We start from the raw sequence: 23,862 nt of genomic DNA on the forward strand, positions 1-23,862 counted from the left end.
CAGTCCTTTGACAAAGCTAGAAAATACAGCAGCGACCACCCAAAGGTAAAAGAGCTTAACGACAAAATAATTGAATTTATTGCTCTTGATAACCAGCCGTTCAGCGGGGTGGAAGACGTTGGGTTCAGCAGGCTAATGACGTACCTGGAGCTGCGGTATGCTATGCCTAGCCGGCGCTACTTTTCTGATGTGGCCTTACCTGAACTCCTGAGTGTTGTCTCCAGTCACATTGAAAGGCTCCTCGCCGGCGCTAGTCACATTAGCTTTACCACGGACATTTGGACATCAAGCGTGAGTCCTGTCAGCATGTTGAGCCTCACTGCCCAGTGGATAGACGAACAATTCACCCTTAAAAAAGCTGTCCTACACTCACAGGAATGCTCTGGTTCTCACACAGCAGCTGCAATTGCATCCGCATTTGATTATATGTTTGGGAAATGGAAAATAGAAAGAGAACGAGTGCATGTCGTGCTACGTGACAATGCCCGTAACATGACTAAAGCTATGGTGGAGTTTGGTGTGGCAAGTTTACCCTGCATGGCACACGCTGGCAGATGTTGTGGCGGTGGGAAGGAGAATAGTTGGACATTTCGAGCACTCCCAGCTAGCATACAGTCGGCTGGAGGATGTACAGAAAGAGCTCGGAATGTCGGTAAAACGACTTCAACAAGACGTCGCTACCAGATGGAATTCGACATTTTATATGATGCGAAGCTTGGTCGAGCAGGAGAGGGCACTAGGTGCTTATGCTGCTGATTTCGAGCTTCCTGGAACTTTGACCGCAAATCAGTGGGGAATTCTGGAAAATATGATCACACTTCTCGCCCCCTTTGAGCAGCTGACCAGAGATATAAGTTCTGTAGAGGCCTCTGCAGCTGATGTGAACCCCGCGGTTGTGGCACTGACACGACTGCTTGGCCGGCGGAGAGACACGGACTGAGGCGTGCAGACCACCAACACTACCCTGCTGGAAGCCGTCAATCATCGCTTCAACGGTGTGCAGTGTGAAGCACTTTATTCGGTTGCAACCATGCTTGATGCCCGCTACAAAGACCGGTACTTTGACGTGGAAAAAAAGAGGAGTGCTCGCGACCTGTTGCTCAAAGTTTTGGATGACATGAGCGGCAGTGCAGCTGCCAGCACAGAGGATCCCCCAGAGAAGAGAACCCGAACAGGATCACTGCTGGATATGTATGAAGAAATTCTGGAGGAGAATGTCATGTTTGAGGAGCAAGACAAGACCGGGGCCGCATCAGAGGTAAGCATCTAAACATGCACAAATGTATTTATTTCACTTTAGACCAAAAGCATCCTAATAATTTAATGCTACTTTCTCGATTATTATTCTGCAATGTCATAACCTAGATAATAGCCTATTTATCATAAGTCGGCCTGTGTATTAATAATACACGTGCAACTAATATATCATATGATTTCTGAAGAAAGAAAAGGTTAGTGCTCAGTTAATGCCTAAACAGCATAAAGTAAAAAGAATCCGTAAGTGATATTTCTGTATTGTGTTATTTAATAGGTCATATCATACCTGGCCGAACCCACAATTCCCAGGAATGATAGTCCATTGGAGTACTGGAAAAGCAACCAGGCCCGTTTCCCTGCCCTCGCTCCTGCTGCACGCAAATACCTGTGTGCGCCCTGCACAAGCGTTGACAGTGAACAGCTGTTTAGCGTTGCCTCTGACGTGATAGACGAAAAGAGAAATCGAATGGATGGTGAAAAAGCAGAGATGCTCATTTTTGTGAAGAAAAACCTACCCCTGTTATTAAAAAAAATTGAACAGAAGCCTACCAGTCAGCTAAAGTTGTTACCCTAGTTAGTTGGACTGAAAAGGTTTGCACGACTCAAGTTCAAGTGAACGATATAATGTCCTTGTATTTTTTGCAATACAGAGCACACTCACGGAGTTGTTACAGGACTGTGTGTGGCTCACAAGACAATATATGGAGCTTGGTTTTAAGTTTGATTATACTTTAAAGTGGGTCCTAAGGACTGAAGTGTAGGTCTGGACTACAGCTGCTTTTTTGTGACCACTGTAAGTTTCAGTACAATGTCAACTACTTTGTCAGGGAAGCATTTTGCAGACCTGTTCAAGTGTGGCACTGTCATTTCATTCATTCTCCTCCAAGTGAAATAATTTACCTATTTTTCAGGGGTGAATGTCTGTTTACATTTGTAAAATTATACATTTATGGTAGAATCAAATGTCTTATGTATTGCCATATCTACAACACGAGTGTAATAAGGTCAAGGTAGTAGTGTAATAAGGTAAAGGTAGTACAGGAGAGAGAATTGGATTTCTCTTCAGTAAAATTAAAGTGTATATACATCATGGGAAAAATGTGTATATATTGGCATCGGCCAAAATGAAGAGAAATCGAATATCGGCATATCGAATATCGGCCAGAATCCAATATCTTGCATCCCTAGTTTTATTTAAACACCCAGTGTGTGCATATTTATAACAATTATTATCGTAGATTATTTGGTACATCAGTTGAATATCAGTTACCAAAACAAAAATAATGGTCGGGGGCAGCCCTAGATGATAGCCTAGTACTTTTTGCTGCAGCCCCATCTCTTGCTGAAGAGGATTTTAAAACACACATTGCAGTGAAGAAACTGAAGGTTGAACTGGTTGATTCACAGAAACATTAACATAGAAATGAAATTGTACAAGCCAGCTTTATGTTAGTACTAGCTTCCAGAAGGGCCAGACATTGGTTGAATAATCGAATTTCAAAAATTCACTTTAATCAGCAGTTCACATTGCAATTTCAAAACTGTTGTTAGGTAAAACTGCTTTTGACTAATACATCGATCAGCCATAACATTATGACCACCTGCCTAATATTGTGTAGCTCTCCCTTTTGTCGCCAAAACAGCCCTGACCCGTTGAGGCATGGACTCCACTAAACCCCTGAAGGTGTGCTGTGGTATCTGGCAACAAAACGTTAGCAGCAGGTCCTTTAAGTCCTGTACGTTGTGAGGTGGGGCCTCCATCGATTGGACTTTTGTCCAGCACATCCCACAGATGCTCGATTGGATTGTGATCTGGGGAATTTGGAGGCCAAGTCAACACTTTGAACTCATTGTTGTTTTCCTCAAACCATTCCTGGACCATTGTTGCAGGGTGCATTATCCTGCTGAAAGAGGCCAATGCCATCAGGGAATACCGTTGCTATGAAAGGGTGCACATGGTCTGCAACAATGCTTAGGTAGGTGGTACGTGTCAAAGTAACATCCACATGAATGGCAGGACCCAAGGTTTCCCAGCTGAACATTGCTCAAAGCATCACACTGCTTCCGCCGGCTTGCCTTCTTCCCATAGTGCATTCTGGTGCCACGTGTACTCCAAGTAAGCGACACCCCCGGCCATCCATGTAATTCAAAAGGAAACGTGATTCATCAGACCAGGCCACCTTCTTCCGTTGCTTCGTGGTCCAGTTCTGATGCTTAGATGCCCATTGTAGGTGCTTTTGGCAGTGGACAGGGGTCAGCATGGGCACCCTGACTGGTCTGCGGCTATGCAGCCCCATACGCAACAAATTGCTATGCACTGTGTGTTCTGACACCTTTTTATCAGTACCAGAACCAGTATTAACTTTTTCAGCAATTTGAGCTACAGTAGCTCGTCTGTTGGATTGGACCACATGGGCCAGTCTTCGCTCCCCACATGCATCAATGAGCCTTGGCGGCCCATGACCCTGTCGCCAGTTCCCTGCTTTTCCTTTCTTGGGCCACTTTTGATAGGTTCTGACTAATGCAGACCAGGGACACCCCACAAGGACTGCAGTTTTGGAGATGCTCTGACCCAGTCATCTAGCCATCCCAATTTGTCCCTTGTCAAAGTTGCTCATATCCTTATGCTTACCAATTTTTCCTGTTTCAAACACATCAACATTGAGGACAGAATGTTCACTTGCTGTCTAACATGTCCCACCCACTGACAGGTGCCATGATATCGAGATTGTCTGCGTTATTCACTTTTCCTGTCAGTGGTCATAATGTTATGTCCCCCGTTATAGAAAACATGAAATTTTAGCAACCTAAAGTTAAATGTTTGGTTCCATATTAGGAAATTCAAATTATTTTATTCCTTAATTGTTCAGTATTCATAATAGTTTTCTTATTTATATATTTTTATGTTAAACTGGATTTACCTGGAAAAGAGACATAGGTCTCAGGCAGGAATAAAGGTAAAACATCTAGGATTTTTCTTCTGCCTTTAATCAGTAGTGATGCAATACAACACTATTGCTCTATTGTATTACAATACTACTGCTGTATTGATTCACATGTTTACGGATATGATTATTATGTTCCTCTATTATTGAGCTTGGTGATAGTAGAAAGTGCACTCCTGGGAATTTGCTTGTTTGTCAGGTGTTTGTTAGTTTGTGGGACATGGTTTCTTGTTTTTGTGAGTTGTGTAGATCTTTTTGCCTTTTTCCTTTTGTTTTTGTTGTGGAAATGAAATGCATCATAACCCCCCCCCCCCCACACACACACACACACTCACTCACACACACACAAAGATTGTGGGCTTTGCACACGTCCATCACAGCTAACTAAAGAAGCAACAATCTGTTCAACTACTCTGGCATGGAAATTATTGACATTAGGAACATCTGCTTAATGAAACCCTTTTGGTATCTGGTGTTTTCAGTGACTGTAGTCGGGTTAAGGGTCTGTCAGCGTAGGGAGTACTGACCCCGACCTTCCTCTTACATCTCATATGACCCAGGCCTTGTGGACTTTGTGCTGCAGGTCACCAGATTCAAGAGTGTAGGGGAGGTCACTGGATGGCTCACCTCTGCCTTAAGTACTGATTCACACAGAGCAGAGTATAACAGGCAGGCACTTGGGTCTAACTGTGCTCCCTGGTTTGTCAAAGATACGGAAAGTATGTGGCCATATAATGGTGCATTAGAATATAGTAATATAAATGTGGTGAGTCAGGCCACAAAGATATTGGCACTGATTGGCAAATTATAAGGACTATATAAAAAGGCTGACAATCAACCTCAAATAGCTTTTCTCTGAACTTGACTCTTGCATTGGAATTTTATTTTACCAGTTAAGTTTACTGAGAACCCATTATCATTTACAGCAATGCCTTGGGAGCATTTAGGTTTAATTGCCTTGATCAAGGACCGATTGTTTTTATATTTTTTAATTCTTCTCCTTGCTGATTCAGAGATTCAGTCTATCAACCCTTACGCTTACAGGTCAGATGCCCTAAATCGCTAGGCCAATCGCTAGGCCAATGTAACCTAAATGGAGATGGACACGCATCGCTTTTCAGAAAACCTGGCCAGTCACTACACATTTTAGTCTATTGCACAGCATGTCATTTCTTTAACCCAGTGCAGAGTAATGAAACACTGCTTTATAGTGTTATTCTTACTGGTCCAGTGTTGGAGGATTGAACAATTGCTGATGTAAAGCACCAGATCCGTCCTGTACAACATCGATCTGCTCCACTCTCCTTTCTCTGGGCATTTCACAAATTACTCTTGATGTTCTGTGGCTATAGCCATTTTGGTCTCTAATTTTACTTGAATGGTGTTCCATTTTAACCACAAATGACTTGGAACTAATCACAATAAAGAAAGTAATGCTAATCTGACAGTGTGTCATAGTCACATTACATTCAGGCCTTTTTAGAACTGTCCTAGAGTTGCATATGGGTGTTGCACGTTAGCAAGACCCAACAGTGTTGCAAATGAATGTACACATGTTTAGTAATTGCTGCTATACCATATTTGATGTTTGGACTCCGGGTTAAGTCTTTTAGGGACAAACTATCAATTTGCTTGTGCTTCCGTACATAGGGGCAGTCCAATGCTTCTGGTTAGTGGTTTTAGAGGTGCTTCCAATCACTAGGCAAAGTCATGCAGTAACACACTGTAGTTCAGCATTCAACACTATTGTTCCCGCCACACTTGTCACAAAGCTCAGAGCAATACCTCCTCCTCACTGACTTTTAACACTGGGCTCCCGATGGTTGTAGTGAAAACTGGCTACAGTATTTTAAAGAAATATTTTCGAAACAAATATGCAGTCTAACATCAAAACATGAATTACGGTACTGTAAAGTTGTATTTTTCTACTCCGGTACAATATTCATATCAACTTGAAATAGAAATGTATCATTTTAGAATTCATCCAGAACTCCATGGAGTTCTTAAACCTGTAGAATCTAGAGACAAAAAAGGAAAATTCAGGGAGTGTTAAACATCACTCAAAATCTTAGAGCAGGCAGCTCTAACTGAAGTACACAAACCTCACAATTTATATAAATGGAGATGACTGGGGATGCATTTTTATAAACAAATCAGTTTTGCAGAGAAACATTGAGTTTGTAAACATTGACCCTCATTGTACAGTTGTGCTCATAAGTTTGCATACCCTGGAAGAAATTGTGAAAGTTTGGCATTTATTTAGAAAATATGACTAATCATGCAAAAAAACTCTTTTATTTAGGGATAGTGATCATATGAAGCCATTTATTATCACAAAGTTGTTTGGCTCCTTTAAAATCATAATGATAACAGATCACTAAAATGTCCCTGATAAAGTTGCAAACCCTTAACATTTGGCCTTGTTACAGACACATATAAGTGGGAAATTCTGAGATCTCTTGATGACAAGCCAAGGTTAAGGTAGACCAAGAAAGATTTCTGCCAAAACTGCCAGAAGAATTGTTCGGGGTACAAAGAAAAACCCACAGGTAACCTCAGGAGAAATGGAGGTTGGTCTGGAAAAAGACTGTGTGGTTGTTTCAAGGGACACAATACAATGATACTTGAACAAAAACTAGCTGCATGGTTGAGTTGCCAGAAAGCAGCCTTTACTGTACCAATTCCACAAAAAAGCCTGGTTACAATATGCCTGACAACTCCTTGACACGCCTCACAGCTTCTGGCACACTGTAATTTGGAGTGACGAGACCAAAATAGAGCATAAAGCATAAGCGCAGTGTTTGGTGAGGGGTCAACAAGGCCTATAGTGGCAAGATGAGTGCAGTGTGTTGTCAGATAATACTGTGAGACAATTTGCATTCTTCTGCATGAAAGCTGCTCATGGGACGCTCTTGGACTTTACAGCACGACAATAATCCTTAGCACAAGGCCAAGTTGACTCTCCAGTGCTTACTGCAGAAAAAGGTGAAGGTTCTGGAGTTGCCATCACATCAGTCTCATGACCTTAATGTCATCGAGCCACTCTGGTGAGATCTCAAACATGCGGTTCATGCAAGACCTCCATAGACTTTGCATGACCTGGAGGCATTTTGCCAAGACGTATGGGCAGCTATAACACCTCCCAGAATTCAGGCCTCCTAGATAATTATTACAAAAGACTGCACGCTGTTATTGATGCTAAAGGGGGCAATACACGGTATTAAGAACTAATTTTGCAGACTTTTGAACAGGGGTCAGTTCTTTTTTTATTCTTTGTTGCCATGTTTTATTTTATGATTGTGCCCTTCTATTATGACCTGCAGTTGAATGTGAATCTCATATGAAATAATAGATGTTTTGCCTGCTCACTCATGTTTTCTTTACAAATGGTACATATATTACCAATTCTCCAAGGGTATGCAATAGGGGTGTAACGATCCATCTACTACATCGATGTATCGATTTATATTCCTATGATCCAACTACATCGATCTGTGCTCAGCAAGTTGGCCTTCCGGACGACATATATCGATCTAACATAGTTTTAAAATGTAATCAATCGATTGTATCGATACTAGGAAATAACCCATTGGATTTAAGCACGTCAGACTTTATATGAATGTTTTTTCTTAGCACTTTTAATGATAAAGGCCATAAACGTTACTCGATTCAGTCTGTCTATCCGTGACGTCATCGCCCTGCGCCAGCAGCAGCGCACAGATAACAAAACATAGCATGGCAGATGGCAGAGGAAAAGCCGACGAGCGAGAAATTATCAAGCCACCATTGCGGTCCAGTGTGTGGAAGCATTTTATCTAAATCTAAACATTTTATCTAAATCAAAATAAGTCGCTCGCTGAAATGTTGGTTGCACTTACTGTACTTTTATTGAAAATGTATTGACTATTGAAAATGAGAGCAGAACATTTTAACTTTCTGTTAATTCAACCTAAAGTGATGGTTGTACTTTATTCAAATAAAATGTGAATGCATTTGCCATTAATTGTAGTTTACTTGTTTGTTTATATCCATAGTTAATTGATACCTGATTCAACAGGAATCTAGGAAACTTCACCTGCACTGTCCAGTATCCAGGTATTTATTTCAGCCACACTGGTTGGATTTTTGGCTAAAAAGTTACTGAATCGTTTCGGATTGTATCGTTCTAAATGAACCAATATCGGCCTTGAATCATATCGACAACCACAAATCGTGATACGAATCGAATCGTTGATAAAATGAATCGTTACACCCCTAGTATGCAAACTTTTGAGCACCTCTGTATGATCATCAGTAACAGTAATGCTATTAGGTACAAGGCACTGCATGACAGTGCACAAGTTGACCCTGGTGGGGTGTTAACATTACGGTAACACAGCTCCACCATGCGTTCAAGATGAACGATCACTTCAAAAAAGAAACGCATCAAAGCCGTACTAACAGACATTAAAAAACACACTTGTTTTAGATGTATGTATGTCGTGCTGAGCCCTCTTCACCCTCTATCTTCATGGCTCCAATGTGTTTTTAGGTGTGCATGCATTGCTGTTGTGGTCACATACCACGCATGTTCAGCTAAGGTCATTGTTGAAGCCATTTTATTTGAAGTTGTCAATCGGCTGCCTGTTAGGGTTAGGGCTGATTTTAAGGTTTTACTCTTAACCTATAAATCAATACATGGACTTGCTCCTACTTACCTTGCTGAAATGATCCAGCAATACATACCTACACGTAACCTTAGATCGCAAGATGCAGGCCTTTTCATTGTACCTAGAATTTCTAAACAAACAATTGGCGGCAGGGCCTTTTCTCATAGAGCTCCACTCCTGTGGAATGATCTGCCAATTAAGGTTAGAAATGCAAACTCAGTGCAAACTTTCAAGTGTCTACTAAAAACTAATCTCTACAGCACGGTTTATAATTAGGTGTAGCCTGGCCCGGGGGCGTGAAGGTGACCAGTAGGCTTGATACTGCCCACCCTTGCTGTCTTGCCAGGTGGGCTCTCGTCGCCACTGGGATGCCCACCCTCCAATGCCTTTCAGGGGAAGAGTCACTGGCTTGTTGTTGACTCTCTGTTGCGCACTTGTGCAATTGGGCTGTACACCGCTAGCAATACTCGGCCCTCATTCAGGGGGGTTGCGGTTGGTGGGTGTCCCTTTGGTTGATGCCTGGCAATGTGGTTGGATTGATTTCCTGCCTGTTGGGCCCTGTCCGGGGCCTCCCCCGGGTAGGGCCACAGTGTCACCGGACCCCCCCGTCTCAGTTCCAAGGTGTTATGCTGCTATATTATTGTGCTGGGGGATATGAGGGATGTACTACTAACTTTTCTCAGTTTCCTCCAGTTTTAAATTTTAGGAGGAGATGAGGTCCTGGTGCACACCTGCGGATTACCTGGTTTGGGGGGCCCGTTGCTGTCCCTGTCCTTGTCCACCTGGTCATACTTCCGACCTAGTCTAGAATCAAATAGACTCTGGATTTAGCCCAGAGAAATGTATTTATTATTCCAATTGGACTGTTAATATCTCACCCGGCACAGCCAGAAGAGGACTGGTCACCCCTCTGAGCCTGGGTCCTCTCTAGGTTTCTTCCTAAAATTCAACCTTCTTAGGGAGTTTTTCCTAGCCACTGAAATTCAACACTACTGTTGTTTGCTCCTTGGGGTTTAAGGCCGGGTGTCTCTGTAAAGCACTTAGTGACAACTGCTGTTGTAAAAAGGGCTTTATAAATACATTTGATTGATTGCAGTGCAGAAGAACTGAGTTGTAAACATCTTTCCACTTGTGTCGCCACAGCCTCTGAGATGTTTTAATTTGTTGCAGCATCCCACATACACCTAACTTATGGTTAACGAAATCTGTTGATACTACTTTTTTCCAGTATTGTTGTTATCGGGTCTTTGCATCAGACTTGACGCTAGACTTTATGGCCATTCAATTACAGAATTCCGGCCATTTGGAACAGCTACCGCCATATAATAGCCTACATTTAAACAACAATAGAACACAAACACTGTGTTCCAACAAATGTTTTTTATTTAAATTAGTCTGCAGAATGAACTCTTCACAATCTTTAGGAAGAGCACAACTTAGTGTTCAGAACATGATATCACGTGGTATGATGTGAAGTGAAAAGGGCTGAAATTCACAACTATTTTGATCATCGATTTAATATGAAATATAGAACTCACCAAATTTGACACATGGATTAATTAATCTCTAAAGTTGTGAATGCTTAGCTAGCCAGAGCTGCTTAACTATACACAAACTCAACATACTCAAGTAGACTTGATGTTAACGTTAACTCAATTCAAGATGAATTATTTCGTATTTAAAAACCTAACTCTCTTTATTTATTTGAAATAGCCTTCCATACGTAGCAAAACGTGTTTGAACTTTTAATATGCAATATGACAACATATATTTATATCCATACTGTTTAATGCACATTATCTAATTTGGAAATATGAAATTCAACGTACGATATTAGTCAAATTTAATAAGCGACTGAAATGCTTCTCTATTAAATAATAATGTTGTGAAATTAGGCAATATTATGGTGCATTGCAAAACAATTCTAAACTTGATTCCAACATACAGAAATGTAGACGCAAACGAGTTTCAGTAAATGATCTGTGCCTATAACTTTACGCATAGCTGTCAAACACTCTTCTGCACCCATGGCCTAGACATCCTCTGGTAATAGACATCATTCACTTGGTATTTGATGAGACGTTTCTAACATTAGCTTCAAAATCCCTTATTCAGATTGGAAACATGATTTTGGAATCCAAATATTGTGCAAAAAAGTATTGCGATCTGGCTATTCATTATGTAGTAATTGCAACAGCTCTAGTTCTAGCCCATATACTCAGTTTGCAATGATTGTGTTGAGTTCACTCTGCTAATTAATTTAAATAAAAAACATTTGTTGGATGAAAGTGTTTTATTGCTCTTTAAATGTAGGCTGTTATATGGCTATTTAAAACATATGTCAGGTAACTGTTCTATATGGCCGGAATTCTGGAATGTAAATATTGGCCATCCAAAGAAGTCTAGTGTAAACTCTGACCTTCACTGCCTAGTCTAAATTACAATTGTTTGTGGTTATATTGAGATGGACAAAATGCACTGACAACAAACATATTGCTATTGATTTTAGATTGACATAGTGTAATTCACATAGCATAGTTGTTAGCTATTCAACTGTTAAAAATGTAATGGTGATGTGAGTACTAGCAAGCCCTGGTCTTGTGGGAATGTCCCCGACATTATGTATTATTAATGTTTTGACCCCTGTTAAATTCCTCTCTCAGACATAACTGTTTTTGCCACTCAGAAACATTTATCCACTCAGTAATTTTACTGCACCAAATACTGTTGTTGCACAACCATCCTAAGCTAGCTAAAAATAAATTAATAGATTGCCTATCTATGTTGTAGCCTAATCTTTCTTACATTGATCTTGGGTGTCTGTGTTTCAGGACTTTCTCCACCAACATTTCCCTCCTGAACAATAGGCCATTCTTAAAAGTTAGATGTGACGTTTGTAAAAAGCACCACTTCAACACTATTTGCTTTACACTTTATTCAATCATCTGTGTTTGTCAGAAATGCTTCAATGACTGATATTAATACATAAGCATATGCCTAACACCGTAACTCCAGCGTGGTAAACAGTAACTTCACTTTGATGCACAGCTGTTTGAGCATTCTGGAGGCCAGCGAAACGAAGACAAAGAACCATAATTCATGTTACGAGGTTCTGCCTTGGCTTCTCTAGGGCTTTTGGAAGTCACTGTAAGGATGACACACTATTTTCACACCATAAAGCAGATCTTTTATGTTCCAAAAATGACTAACAAATCTTCGAACAAAATGTGAGTTTGCACGGCAGTAGACACTTATTTCCAACACTACCAGCTGTTTTAATAGTGTAATGGTTAAATACACTGTCTGCCACATGGATTGAAACATGCCAGGGACAACAACATTCATCCCTTCTAATCGCGGGCCGGCAGAACTAGGCTTGCCTGGTTCCTTTTCTGGTTTTGTCATATGTGATCTCCCTCTGGTGTATTCGCCGCTATCTTTCAAAATTAGTTTTTTGCTACGTCTCGTGTAAACCAAACTAATCGATAATGACATTCGTTGCCTACGATTTTGATAATCAACGTTATCAATTTGTATCGATTCGTTTTTGCAGCCCTATAAGTGAAAATACATGCATTGAATAAGCAGTTGTCCAAGCCAGAACTTTTTACCATTTGTAGGAATTATATCATGATCACCAGTCCAGTGGAGATTTGCATTAGAATAAAGTTCTGCTTGATATGTTAGATATGCTTGAATACCAAATTTATTGTGGTATACCTTTTTTGGCCATATGACCCATCGCGTGCATGTGTTCATGTGTGGAGGACTCCATGTTGGTAAGCCTACCATGTGGTGGTGCTAGCGGGTGGCCGCTTGAGTGTTTGATGAATGCAATCTTACAGGGTGACAATGGGCCTCTGCTGCCCTATTCAGCAGTGCATTCAGGGCCGGATCAGAGCCTGTGTGATACGTGTGCCTCTAGTCATCTAATTTCTGAAAACAGGAAAGGCTGGCCCCTCTCTCTGCTGACTCCTTCACTGTGGTGGGACAGGCTTTGTGCTTGGCTTTTTGGAGGATCTCACCCCCACCCCATCTGAGCCTGACAGACAGGAGGACCGTGAGCCTGGGTGGGGGTTACCCCCCCTGGGAGAGGAGAGGGTATCAGCTGGTATGCTAGATGGGGGTTGCTGCAGTGATTGCCATTCCTGATTGTTAGCCTCTAGTCACAAAGAAACTGCGTTAACCAATCAGTGGTGTAGTGGGTTGGGGGTATAACTGGATGGTCAGTGGTGTGGTTGGGGGGTATAACTGACTGGATGGTCAGTGGTGTGGTGAGGGGGTATAACTGGGTGGTCAGTGGTGTGGTTGGGGGTTATAACTGACTGGATGGTCAGTGGTGTGGTGAGGGGGTATAACTGGATGGTCAGTGGTGTGGTTGGGGGGTATAACTGACTGGATGGTCAGTGGTGTGGTTGGGGGGTATAACTGACTGGATGGTCAGTGGTGTGGTGGGGGGTATAACTGGATGGTCAGTGGTGTGGTTGGGGGGTATAACTGACTGGATGGTCAGTGGTGTGGTGAGGGGGTGTAACTGGATGGTCAGTGGTGTGGTGAGGGGGTGTAACTGGATGGTCAGTGGTGTGGTGAGGGGGTGTAACTGGATGGTCAGTGGTGTGGCCGTGTCTGTCTTGGGGGATAGAGGAAGGGTGTCCCCATCCCCCTACGTAGAGTGGTGAACGTGCCCATCTGGCCTGTTGTGTGCTGGGGTAGCTCCCCCCCGGGTGGTTGCGCTAGGCTCCATTTCTCTCTCCCGTGATTAACTAGTGCTGTGGAAGACCAGCTAAGCTAGAGAAAAACAGGTCGTGTGGGGGGTGGGGTAGGGATTGTGATGCTTCTTATTCTGTCCTGCTTTTTGTCAGTGCTCCACTGTTCTCCATTCTCTTGAAAGTGATGTCCGAGGCTGAAAGCCCTGGTCCGAGGCTGACCACTCGGCTGGAAACAGAGCAGTGTCCCTGAGGCATTACTGAAGGCCTTGTTTCCATGCTTGCCATTTGTAAAGAGGTATTCTGAACTGCTGCACAGACCCCCTTACGTTATGTTTGTCTAATGCGTTGTGTGTGTCACAGACACACGGGGGGTGGATATCAGAGCTTGACAGACACACAGGGGGTGGGGTTGGACTTCACAGCTTGACAGACACACGGGGGGGTTTGAACTTCACAGCTCGACAGACACACAGGGTTTTTGTGCTTCACAGCTTGATATACACAGTTTGACAGACAGTTTCAGTGCCCCATGTTTTCTTCTTCCAATTCTAGAAATACTAGTATAGGCTAGATCTCTTTAGCTATGATAAGAGGACAGCGGTTTTCCTCTCTGCCTCTTCCTCTTTGCACATGTATCATTATAGAATTCCTAAACAGTGGGTGTATCTTTTGGGTAATGCTGGGTTTTTAATTTTGGGATTGTGTTGTTGGGTAGGCCTGTCTTCGACCAAGATCCCCAAACCCCTGTTAATGTAGTCAACTGGCACATGGGGAAATCAGAGCAGTGTCACATGGTCATGTGACCGCTAGACCAACAAACATCTCAGGGGACCAACAACCTACCGACCAGACAATTGACTCGTTGACTGAATGTGGGCGGCAGAGCAGGATAAGAAGCGTTAATTCCTCATCTCAGTTTAGTCTTTCATTCAGAAATACACTGCTGTTCTCATGTGCCAGTTCGGATGTCTCTTCTACAGTAGTAATTCTCTGGTCAAGGCTGTGGCCTAGTTTGTTATTTTTAAGTTCAAGCCTCTAGCATCCATAGGGAAATAGCAGACGAGGTGTTAATGATAGACTATATTAATTTAGCAGATAACAGCTAGCTAGCTTGGCAGTCCAGCTAACGTTATAAAATATGTGATTTAACATTCCGAGTATTCTAGCCTATGTTGCCCGTGGTGTGACTGTAACCAAGCGAACAAATGCCCATTGTGGACGTGTTTTACATAGGAATTTCCAAGAGCGGTGAGTGTATCATTTCACTCTTTCACTCTCAGATGCGTAAGGTTAGACACCCTTGAGACCAGGTTGACAGTTTTCATGGTGATGAATGGTGTGTTTAAAACCGCCATCTTACACCAGTGTTGACATTTTGTTGGTTTAATTATGACCACCACACTCTGTGTATCGCTTTGATCGGATGGCTCTTTTAATGGTTCCCAAGGAGATTATCAAACATGTATATCCAGGTTGTCACTGAAAATACAAATTCAGTTTTCTTTCTTTTTTACAGTTTAGTAAATCACCCATAGTGTCTCGTCTCGGGGTTCAGGGGTAATATTGGTATTTGACATAAATCCACTGGCGGCCCTCTTCAGACGTGAACATTCTCACTCTCTCTCTCTCCTCTGACCACAAGCATGACGGGAGATGGATGGGGGAGGCAAACAGCCCATCTGATCACAATAGGGTTGGCTGTTCTGCACATAGGTTTGCCCTTGCCTCTATATATTAGACCAGTATAACACCACTGTTTAGTATAATTGTGATGGGCATGAATATGTAGATGAGAGGGTATTTGCATGTATGATTTTATGAATTAATTCACAGTCTGTGTGACAGCACTGGTGACTCCATTTCGGGTGTGTACGTGTGAAGAGAGCAGACGGTCCTCACAAAGCACTGTCATCTCACCCCCTGAAGCCAAGCACACTCCTTTTGGCTTACTATTGATTTATGTCCCCTCAAATCCGTCACCTTATCATTGCTCAGGAGAATATTTGCTATCCTTAACACGAGAGCTGAAAAATTATGGCCATTTAAAGGAAATGTGTTTTTCTGAAGAGTGTGGTCTGTTGTAAGGGCCTGTGTTTTTTGGGGATGGAATAGGGCCAATTGAAATGTCATCCGTATGCCTCATGTTTGCCGAACTTGATGATGGGACGGCGTCCGGGCGGCTGCGGGCCTGTGAGGAGGCTGTGCTGTGGGGCTGCTTGTTTACCACAGGCTTTCTGAAGCGTCTTCCCCTGTGGAGCGCTTGTGTAGGGAGAACACATTGTTCAGTCATTCCTTAGAGGATGGGGCGCCCCCTGCAGGAGGGCCGTGGGACTGAGGGTCGACTGTCTGGAGAGATGCTGGCCAGTGGCCAGAGGGGACTGTCCGGAGAGAGGCTGGCCAGTGGCCGGAGGGGACTGTCCGGAGAGAGGCTGGCCAGTGGCCGGAGGGGACTGTCCGGAGAGAGGCTGGCCAGTGGCCGGAGGGGACTGTCCGGAGAGAGGCTGGCCAGTGGCCGGAGGGGACTGTCCGGAGAGAGGCTGGCCAGTGGCCGGAGGGGACTGTCCGGAGAGAGGCTGGCCAGTGGCCGGAGGGGACTGTCCGGAGAGAGGCTGGCCAGTGGCCGGAGGGGACTGTCCGGAGAGAGGCTGGCCAGTGGCCGGAGGGGACTGTCCGGAGAGAGGCTGGCCAGTGGCCGGAGGGGACTGTCCGGAGAGAGGCTGGCCAGTGGCCGGAGGGGACTGTCCGGAGAGAGGCTGGCCAGTGGCCGGAGGGGACTGTCCGGAGAGAGGCTGGCCAGTGGCCCGAGGGGACTGTCCGGAGAGAGGCTGGCCAGTGGCCCGAGGGGACTGTCCGGAGAGAGGCTGGCCAGTGGCCCGAGGGGACTGTCCGGAGAGAGGCTGGCCAGTGGCCGGAGGGGACTGTCCGGAGAGAGGCTGGCCAGTGGCCCGAGGGGACTGTCCGGAGAGAGGCTGGCCAGTGGCCGGAGGGGACTGTCCGGAGAGAGGCTGGCCAGTGGCCCGAGGGGACTGTCCGGAGAGAGGCTGGCCAGTGGCCCGAGGGGACTGTCCGGAGAGAGGCTGGCCAGTGGCCCGAGGGGACTGTCCGGAGAGAGGCTGGCCAGTGGCCCGAGGGGACTGTCCGGAGAGAGGCTGGCCAGTGGCCGGAGGGGACTCTCCGGAGAGAGGCTGGCCCGAGAGGACTCTCCGGAGAGAGGCTGGCCCGAGGGAACAGTTCATGCTGTCTTTCTTAATCCAAGGATAAAGGCTCTGTTGGATTTCTATTCTGAGACGCTTCCTAATCTGACTAATGGGGTTGACCCTGCTTTGTTTTGTGTTGATATTTACGTGTGTGAGGATGAGCGGATGGTATGCATGTTGCATTGTATTGTAACAAGCTGTCGGTATGTGGTCCAACCCCTGGTTGGCTGTTTTCTGATTTAGAAATGTGATTTCAGGGTAAGGCCTTAGAGCTGATGCCCATAGACCCAGTGGAATGATAGATGGTCCTTCCTGATGTCAAATTCCAGACTGCTTTATTATTGTCATCACCCCCCAGACCACTGTCGTGTTTATTGACCCTCTTATGTCACCTGGTAGCTTCCTAGAGTCTCATCATGAATGCGTTGCGTCACCTTGTCACCAGTCTGACTGTATTTGCTTGGCTGCTGGAAAATCTCCCTCCTCCACCTCACCTACTGTTTTCTGAAGCTCTTCCTGTCCTTCCATACCTCTTGCCCCCCATCCACCCTCGATATTAAGGTGTCCCCTAATGCATTTCATATATTTTATTCTCTTCTTCCTTCCTGGCCTCTGTCTACTGTCAGCTCCGGAGTAGTGACTGAGAAGGACACTGTTATTTCTTTGGAATATGTCCAGATTTCTCACCATTAGGGTTCCTGCTTGTAACTGAAGCAAAACCTTTATATAGCTGAGGCAAGACGGCTTTGGCAGAACTGCCACTGTGACTGCTCAGTGTGAGACTGTGACTGCCCAGTGTATCTGATTGGGCTGGATCTGCTGAATATTTGAGGCTTTAGTTCCTGTGTTTTTCTTCATACTTCTGCTCAGACACAGGTCTGTCTGCGTCTATGTGCCTGTATATTAAAGGGATCATTTCTTGGGAGACTGCTTTAGCTGGGCCTAATTGGTATGTCTGAAAGAGTGTGTGTGTGTGTGCGTGCAAGCACCTGCATGTCACTATATGTGACAGAATTCAGGAATAGGGTCGTAGAGTTTTTTATTTTTTTTATTCAGAGCTTTGTAATAGTATATAATACAATACTGTTTGATAAAGTTATGGGAAAGATATGCTGCTTTAAAAGTGGATAATCTGCTCTACTTAGTTCTGAGTAAAAAGCCTTGAAAGATTCACACTTGCCAGAGTCTTCTTCTACGCCCATATGTGCCACTGTACTGTATAGTAGGGGTGTAACGGTACGCAAAGGCCATGGTTCGGTACCTACTGAAAATGTAGAGTCTTGGTTTTGGTACAGTGGAAAAAGACACAATTCTATTAATTTATTACTGCGTTCTAACCTTTGCCCATTGCCACTGAAGTTAAAGCTGCACTAGGTTGGATTTTTTCAGTAAAAGAGCAATGACAGCATCTGGCAATAACTCACCGGTTAGAAAGCAATTCCACACCAATGCCGATAGAGAATGAAGTTACAAATAATTGCATGAAAAATAGAATTACCTGTTCCAAGAAAAGCGCTCCTGGTTGCTAGCTACTGAGAGCTAGTCTAAGTCTTCTTTCGGTTCTTTGCAGTTTTCGAAGTGTATGCTGTACCAGACAAGGGAGGAATTGGCAGTTAGTCAACCTGGTCTGAAACTGCCATTATAGATAAAAAATTATGAATTGACATTTCACTGACACTGAACTGTCTTAGAGGGCCACATCAGCCTACATAACATGTTTATAGGGGAACAAACTTGTGATTTTTTACTGAACAAATGCTAGTGCAGCTTTAACTGGAAAGCCTTCATTTTCCCAAACAGGAGACCTGAAGGATACGGGAGGGTCCTCAAGCTCTGGGTTGTCGTTTGTGTTCGCCATTTTTCTTTACAAGGCTGCATTACATGTGCCAGGCTACTTCGGTTGCTAAGCTACGGCTCTGTCTCCGGGGGGAAACTCTGAGTTTAGAATGTTAGTTCCGCGCACGAGAAAGTAACGTGTGTGGTTAAAACTAGACTATATCTCTCTGATCACAACGCGTACTCATCCAAACGCCCTGTTCTGAACGGTACAGTACGCATACATGTACCATTACACCCCTACTATATAGCCTCATAGATAAATGTGGTACGTCTCCTTTTCCTGCTCATGGGACATGTAGTTTCCTATAGCAGGACATGGAGTGTCAGGACACAATGAGCTGTCTACCCTCGGAGGGGGGGCTGCTGTGCACTCTGTCCCGTCCTGGGGATTAAAACGGTCTCCCGCGGGGTAGGGATCGGCCATGGAGCAGGAGCCCCGCCTGTCAGACTGATTGAGGACACGAGAGCAGCCTCAGTAACTCTCCACCCTAATGACCCCCAGCTTTACTACTGCCCCTCCCCCTGCCCCAGGATCCCACTAAGAGCCTTAGGGCAGACACACAGCCAGACACAACAAACAAACAGGCCTTAAAAAACACAATAGATCCGATCTGGTATCTGTCCTCATAAACAAACCGGCTGTGTCAGCTAATGGGCATTTTCTGTCTGCCTGCGAGTTTTCATCTGAATAGAGGGAGGGGGTCGAGGGGGAGCAGTCTGTATAGCTGTCAGGGCAGATAAAGGAGAGGGCGTTCTGGAACGGCGCGATGCACGGCCTCTCCTCCCCTGGCTGTTACCTGGTTTTCCCATCTCCTCTGCTGCTTTTAAGGTCTAGTGCGCTGAAATATTTATCCCATGTTTCTCCTGATGGGACTTCTTTCATTCCCCTGGGATTATGCCTCTGGACAGGCATCAACCCATATATGTCCTCTGTGCGTTTCAGTCTTTTAGCAGGTCGGGGCTTCTCCAGGTTGATGTACGCATGGTGCCAAACCCAGGCAGGATTTGGTGTCTTGGGTTTTAGATTCCTCCATTATGGACAGGTATTCTCCAGGGGTCTGGTGTTCTGGGAACTATTTGGGGTGGGCAGATGGGTTAGTTCTCCACGTGCATATTAGATAAGTCAGGTGCCAGAGACCCTTGGCGGTGAACCTTGGCCCCAGGCCAGAGAGGCATCAGAAGGTGACGTGTGTGGTAATGAAGCACTTTCAGCTGCGTCCTTCATACAAATTGCTCTGTAAGAAATTGTAATTCTAAAAGTATCTGCAAATGACATCGTCTACCGAGGGGTTTTGTGTTCGTACGAAACCCTGGATCCACTGCTCCTGCAAAATCTGGAAAAGAATGAAATTAGCTTTACCGGTATATAAAAGCAATGGCATTCAAATGTTGAGGTCACTACATGGTGACATAGAAGAGTTCCACTGCCTCCAGCTCTGTTGTCTTTTGTTACCTTTTGTAGTTATGTTTATTTGTATGGTCTTTCCAGCACTGACCTTTGCCGCTACTCATTGTGTAGAATATCTTACTACTAAGTTGTGATCGTTTTACTTGGATCTTTTAAAATATATAGCTCTGCTAAATGCTAAATGGCTAAATGTAAATGCAAGATGTTGTATAAAGGTTCTATCTCCCTCACCTCTCAGCCTCATGTGCACTGACTGCATCTATTTCCGCTGACATTTGCATCAACCTCGTCGTACCCTGCTGGAGAATGTCAGTAATAGCCAATCAGACAGCAGGTGACTGGCCAGTTGCTGGGGGGTACAGTCAGTGGTTCTTATCTTTGGGCCGTGAGGGAGAAACACATCTGAACAAAGCATCTGGTCAGCCAGTTACTCCATGTGATCTCAGCTGACCCCCCCCACCCCCTCCTGTCCCGCTGCAGGTTGGATGGTTTTCCCCTCACCTCGCTAGGCCACCATGAGCACCATCTCCCCCACCGACTTTGACAGCCTGGAGATCCAGCAGCAGTACAATGACATCAACAACCGCTGGGACCTGGCCGCAGAGACCGACTGGGACAATGAGAACAGCTCGGCACGCCTCTTCGAGCGCTCCCGCATCAAGGCCCTGGCAGGTAGGACGGCCCCGGTGTGTCAGTTGTGTCGGGAGGTTTCACTAGTCTGGTGGAACCCCTCTAGTCATGTATGTTGCAGTGTCACGGAGGTCCCAGCAGAGGGAAGCAATAGGCTGCCAGAGACACCAACATCAGGCACCTCTGTTCTGAAATGCATGCACAGACACACACACACACACACTGTCACTAACTTACACACATAATGCAAATTCATTCTAATTGTCATATTACCCAAAGCTAACTCTAACCGTAACCCCAAATCCCTGACCTTATCCCTATACCTCACCTCTAAACCTGACCTCAGTCCTAATCCCTAAACACAGTGTTTCCCATTTAGTAAAATATGAGCGGCCCCACTACGGAAAATTGCTTTTTAGGGGCACATCAATAAGGATTTTAGAAATCAAATTCATCTCCGCCTCCAGGTTTCACCAATGGCAAGGCGGGTGCTGCTTTCCTGGGGAATTGGAACGGAGTGCAGCAGCAGACCTAGTCAAAGTGCCCGTCTGCTCTCCTTGTGCTTGCACGCGTTCGTTCCATTGCTGCCAGGTCGCAATACACTTGGTGCTGCCCAGAAAACCACCGGGCCAGAGCCCAAAGGCCTGAGGTGGAGCACATAGAGACATGATTAGAGCTTTAGTAAATTAATGTAACGAACATGTCTAGTATGTAAAAAAAACAGAGCATATTCTGAATATATCATGCTTGTTTATTTGCTGGTGTTAATTAGCTTTGGACTGAGACTGTGCTATAAATCTTACATCACTGTGTTCTCCTACACTCTAATATACTTTTTGCCTTATAGCAGAAAAACTGTTCTGTGCTGCAGTGAATGTATTGTACAAAATACCCAAGAGTTCAAAATATTTTCTACCCCTTCTTTAACCCCTAATGAGACACGCTGTAATGTACTGTACATATACCTCATTAGCTAGTCGCTAGTTGTTTTTGTTGAGTCTGGACGGAAATTTTATTAACTGTTTAGACATCTGAGTGGTTAATTGAGGGGTCGGACTTGACTTATTATTAAGGAATGATGTTAAGGAAATAATTTTAAGAATTTGAAGTTGACGAGCAAGAGAGACTGGTGTGCAGGAAGGATGTTTTTGTACTTATTACTGTTAACGCATCCAGCCTTCTGTGTCATTGATGTTGGCGCTGCTGGGAACAAAAGTGGATGAGACACTGCTGCTGGCCTGCATTGTTTTTTTGTTACTGGTTCTATTATTCTTGTCACGTGTAGTAGGAAGGACAACAGCAACACTTGCGTGTGGATAACATGGTCCACTTCTGAAGGGAAAGTACTGTTGCAAGTCTGTCCTGTGCCTGTGGTAGAAGAGACATATTGAGTCCCAACATCAGCCTCTGGTCATCGTTGTAATGCCCTTACCAAAGGCCTTTGTGACCCTGCAGACTGTTCTAGAACGGTGAACTCTGCTGGTGTGTCGGCTGTTTCACAACTACCTAACCTGACTTCACACACCTCTACCAGAGACCACACTGAACTGTCTAATACAAGTCCCTCTGTCTGTCCCTCGGTCTGTCCCTCTGTCCATTTCTGTCTGTCCTTCTCTGTCTGTCTCTCTGCCTGTCTCTCTGTTTCTCTCTGTGTCTCTATCTGTCTTTGTCCCTCTCTCACCCCCTCTCTGGTGTGTGTCTCTCAATTCGATTCAAACAAGGTTTATTAGGATGTCAAACGGGTGTTTTGCCAGTTATTATAACAAACAATCAAACATACTGGTCTCTCTCTCGGTCTGTGTTTGTAAATCATTTCCTATTAGTGTGTGAATTTTATGCATTTACCTGGGAATACCACTGAATGCCACCATCTCCGTCTGACAAGCAAGGGCTTGATGTGGACATTCTTTGGAACGCGGCAGCAGTTATTTCCCCGGGTGGGGGGCGGTTACTCTCTCCACACAACCTGTCTACAGTGCTTTGGAAAGTAAAATGTACATGATACTTAATGTATACTTGATTAGATTGAATTGTTTTGCCATCATTCTAAACACATTGACCTGTAATGACATAGCAACAACACGTTTTTAGTAATTTCTGCAAATTAACGGAAAATAAACTGAAATCCTCATGTACATAAGTATTCAGACCCTTTATTCATTACTTGGTAGATACGTCTTTGGCAGTGATCCCAGTTTGTGTTTCCTTGGGTAGGCCTCTACGGGCTTTGCACACCTGAATTTGGGCTGTTTCTCCCATTCTTCCTTAAATATTCTCTTAAGCTCTGCCGGATGGTGAACTGTCTCCCCACCGTAGCGATGGAAATCGTCAGTGATCTCCCTATTTGATTTCAATTTAATTTGGATGTAGTGGTAATTTAAATTTCAGTATTGCTTATAAGAGAGATTCTCTGAGAATGGTAGATTACTAAACATGAATGTTAAACACGGACAACCATTTCCAAAACATTACATTGAATTGCTTTTTATTTAAAATGCATGAATAACCAAAATAAATGGCTATTATTATTTAAATTATTTTTGCACTGAGCTGGAAGACGGCGTATGAATCCTTTGTAATGATATGTAGAACTCTGTTACCAGCTGTTAGAATCACAATCAATTATCTGCTTTCATAATATCAGTTTTAAGAATTTGTTTTTATTTGCCAGGCTTTATTTTTCATCCCAAACATAAACTGTTTTAGAGCAGCCTACATGGGTAAGTTTAATGTATGAAGCCAATGAGAAGCCATCTCTATCAATGATACAACATGTATCATGCCAGCAGCGTTGTCCTTCAAGATGAATGGTTCTTTCACTCTAACCTCCTGCTCATTAACACCTCCAAAGAGATAAAGCATAGATTAATGCAATCGATTTCTGAAATTTAAGAATTGATTTCAGATCGTCCAAACAAGAATTCGAATCAATATTTTTACCCAGCCCTATCCCACAGATGTGAAATTCTGGGCTTTGGCCAGGCCACTCAACAACATTGATGGACTTGTCCTGAAGCTTTTCCAGTGGTGTGGTGGCTGTGCGCTTCGGGATATTGTCATGCTGAAAGATGAGTCTTCACTCCAGTCTGAGGTCCTGTGCACTATGGATCAAGTTTTCTTTAAGGAACTCTCTGCTTTGATCCTTAAGCTCCATCCTGACCAGTCTTTCAGTTCCTGCTGCTGAGAAACTTCCCCATGGCGTGATGCTCCCACTACCATTCTTCACCA

General features: G+C 44.2%; 1 protein-coding gene across 4 annotated transcripts in view; it reads left to right on the top strand.

Annotated features, from left to right (window-relative positions):
- Positions 1 to 23,862, top strand: part of LOC105027840 (spectrin beta chain, non-erythrocytic 1) — a 75,272-nt gene that overhangs the window by 7,111 nt on the left and 44,299 nt on the right. For all 4 annotated transcript variants that reach the window (XM_010900139.5, XM_010900141.5, XM_010900145.5 and 1 more), the window contains exon 2: positions 20,485 to 20,676. In XM_010900139.5, the coding sequence (XP_010898441.1) occupies positions 20,520 to 20,676 (157 nt within the window). In that variant the 5' untranslated portion in view covers positions 20,485 to 20,519. The remainder of the gene's footprint in view (positions 1 to 20,484; positions 20,677 to 23,862) is intronic.

The sequence above is a fragment of the Esox lucius genome, chromosome 7 (genome assembly GCF_011004845.1).
Source record: "Esox lucius isolate fEsoLuc1 chromosome 7, fEsoLuc1.pri, whole genome shotgun sequence".
Classification (NCBI taxonomy): Eukaryota; Metazoa; Chordata; class Actinopteri; order Esociformes; family Esocidae; genus Esox; species Esox lucius.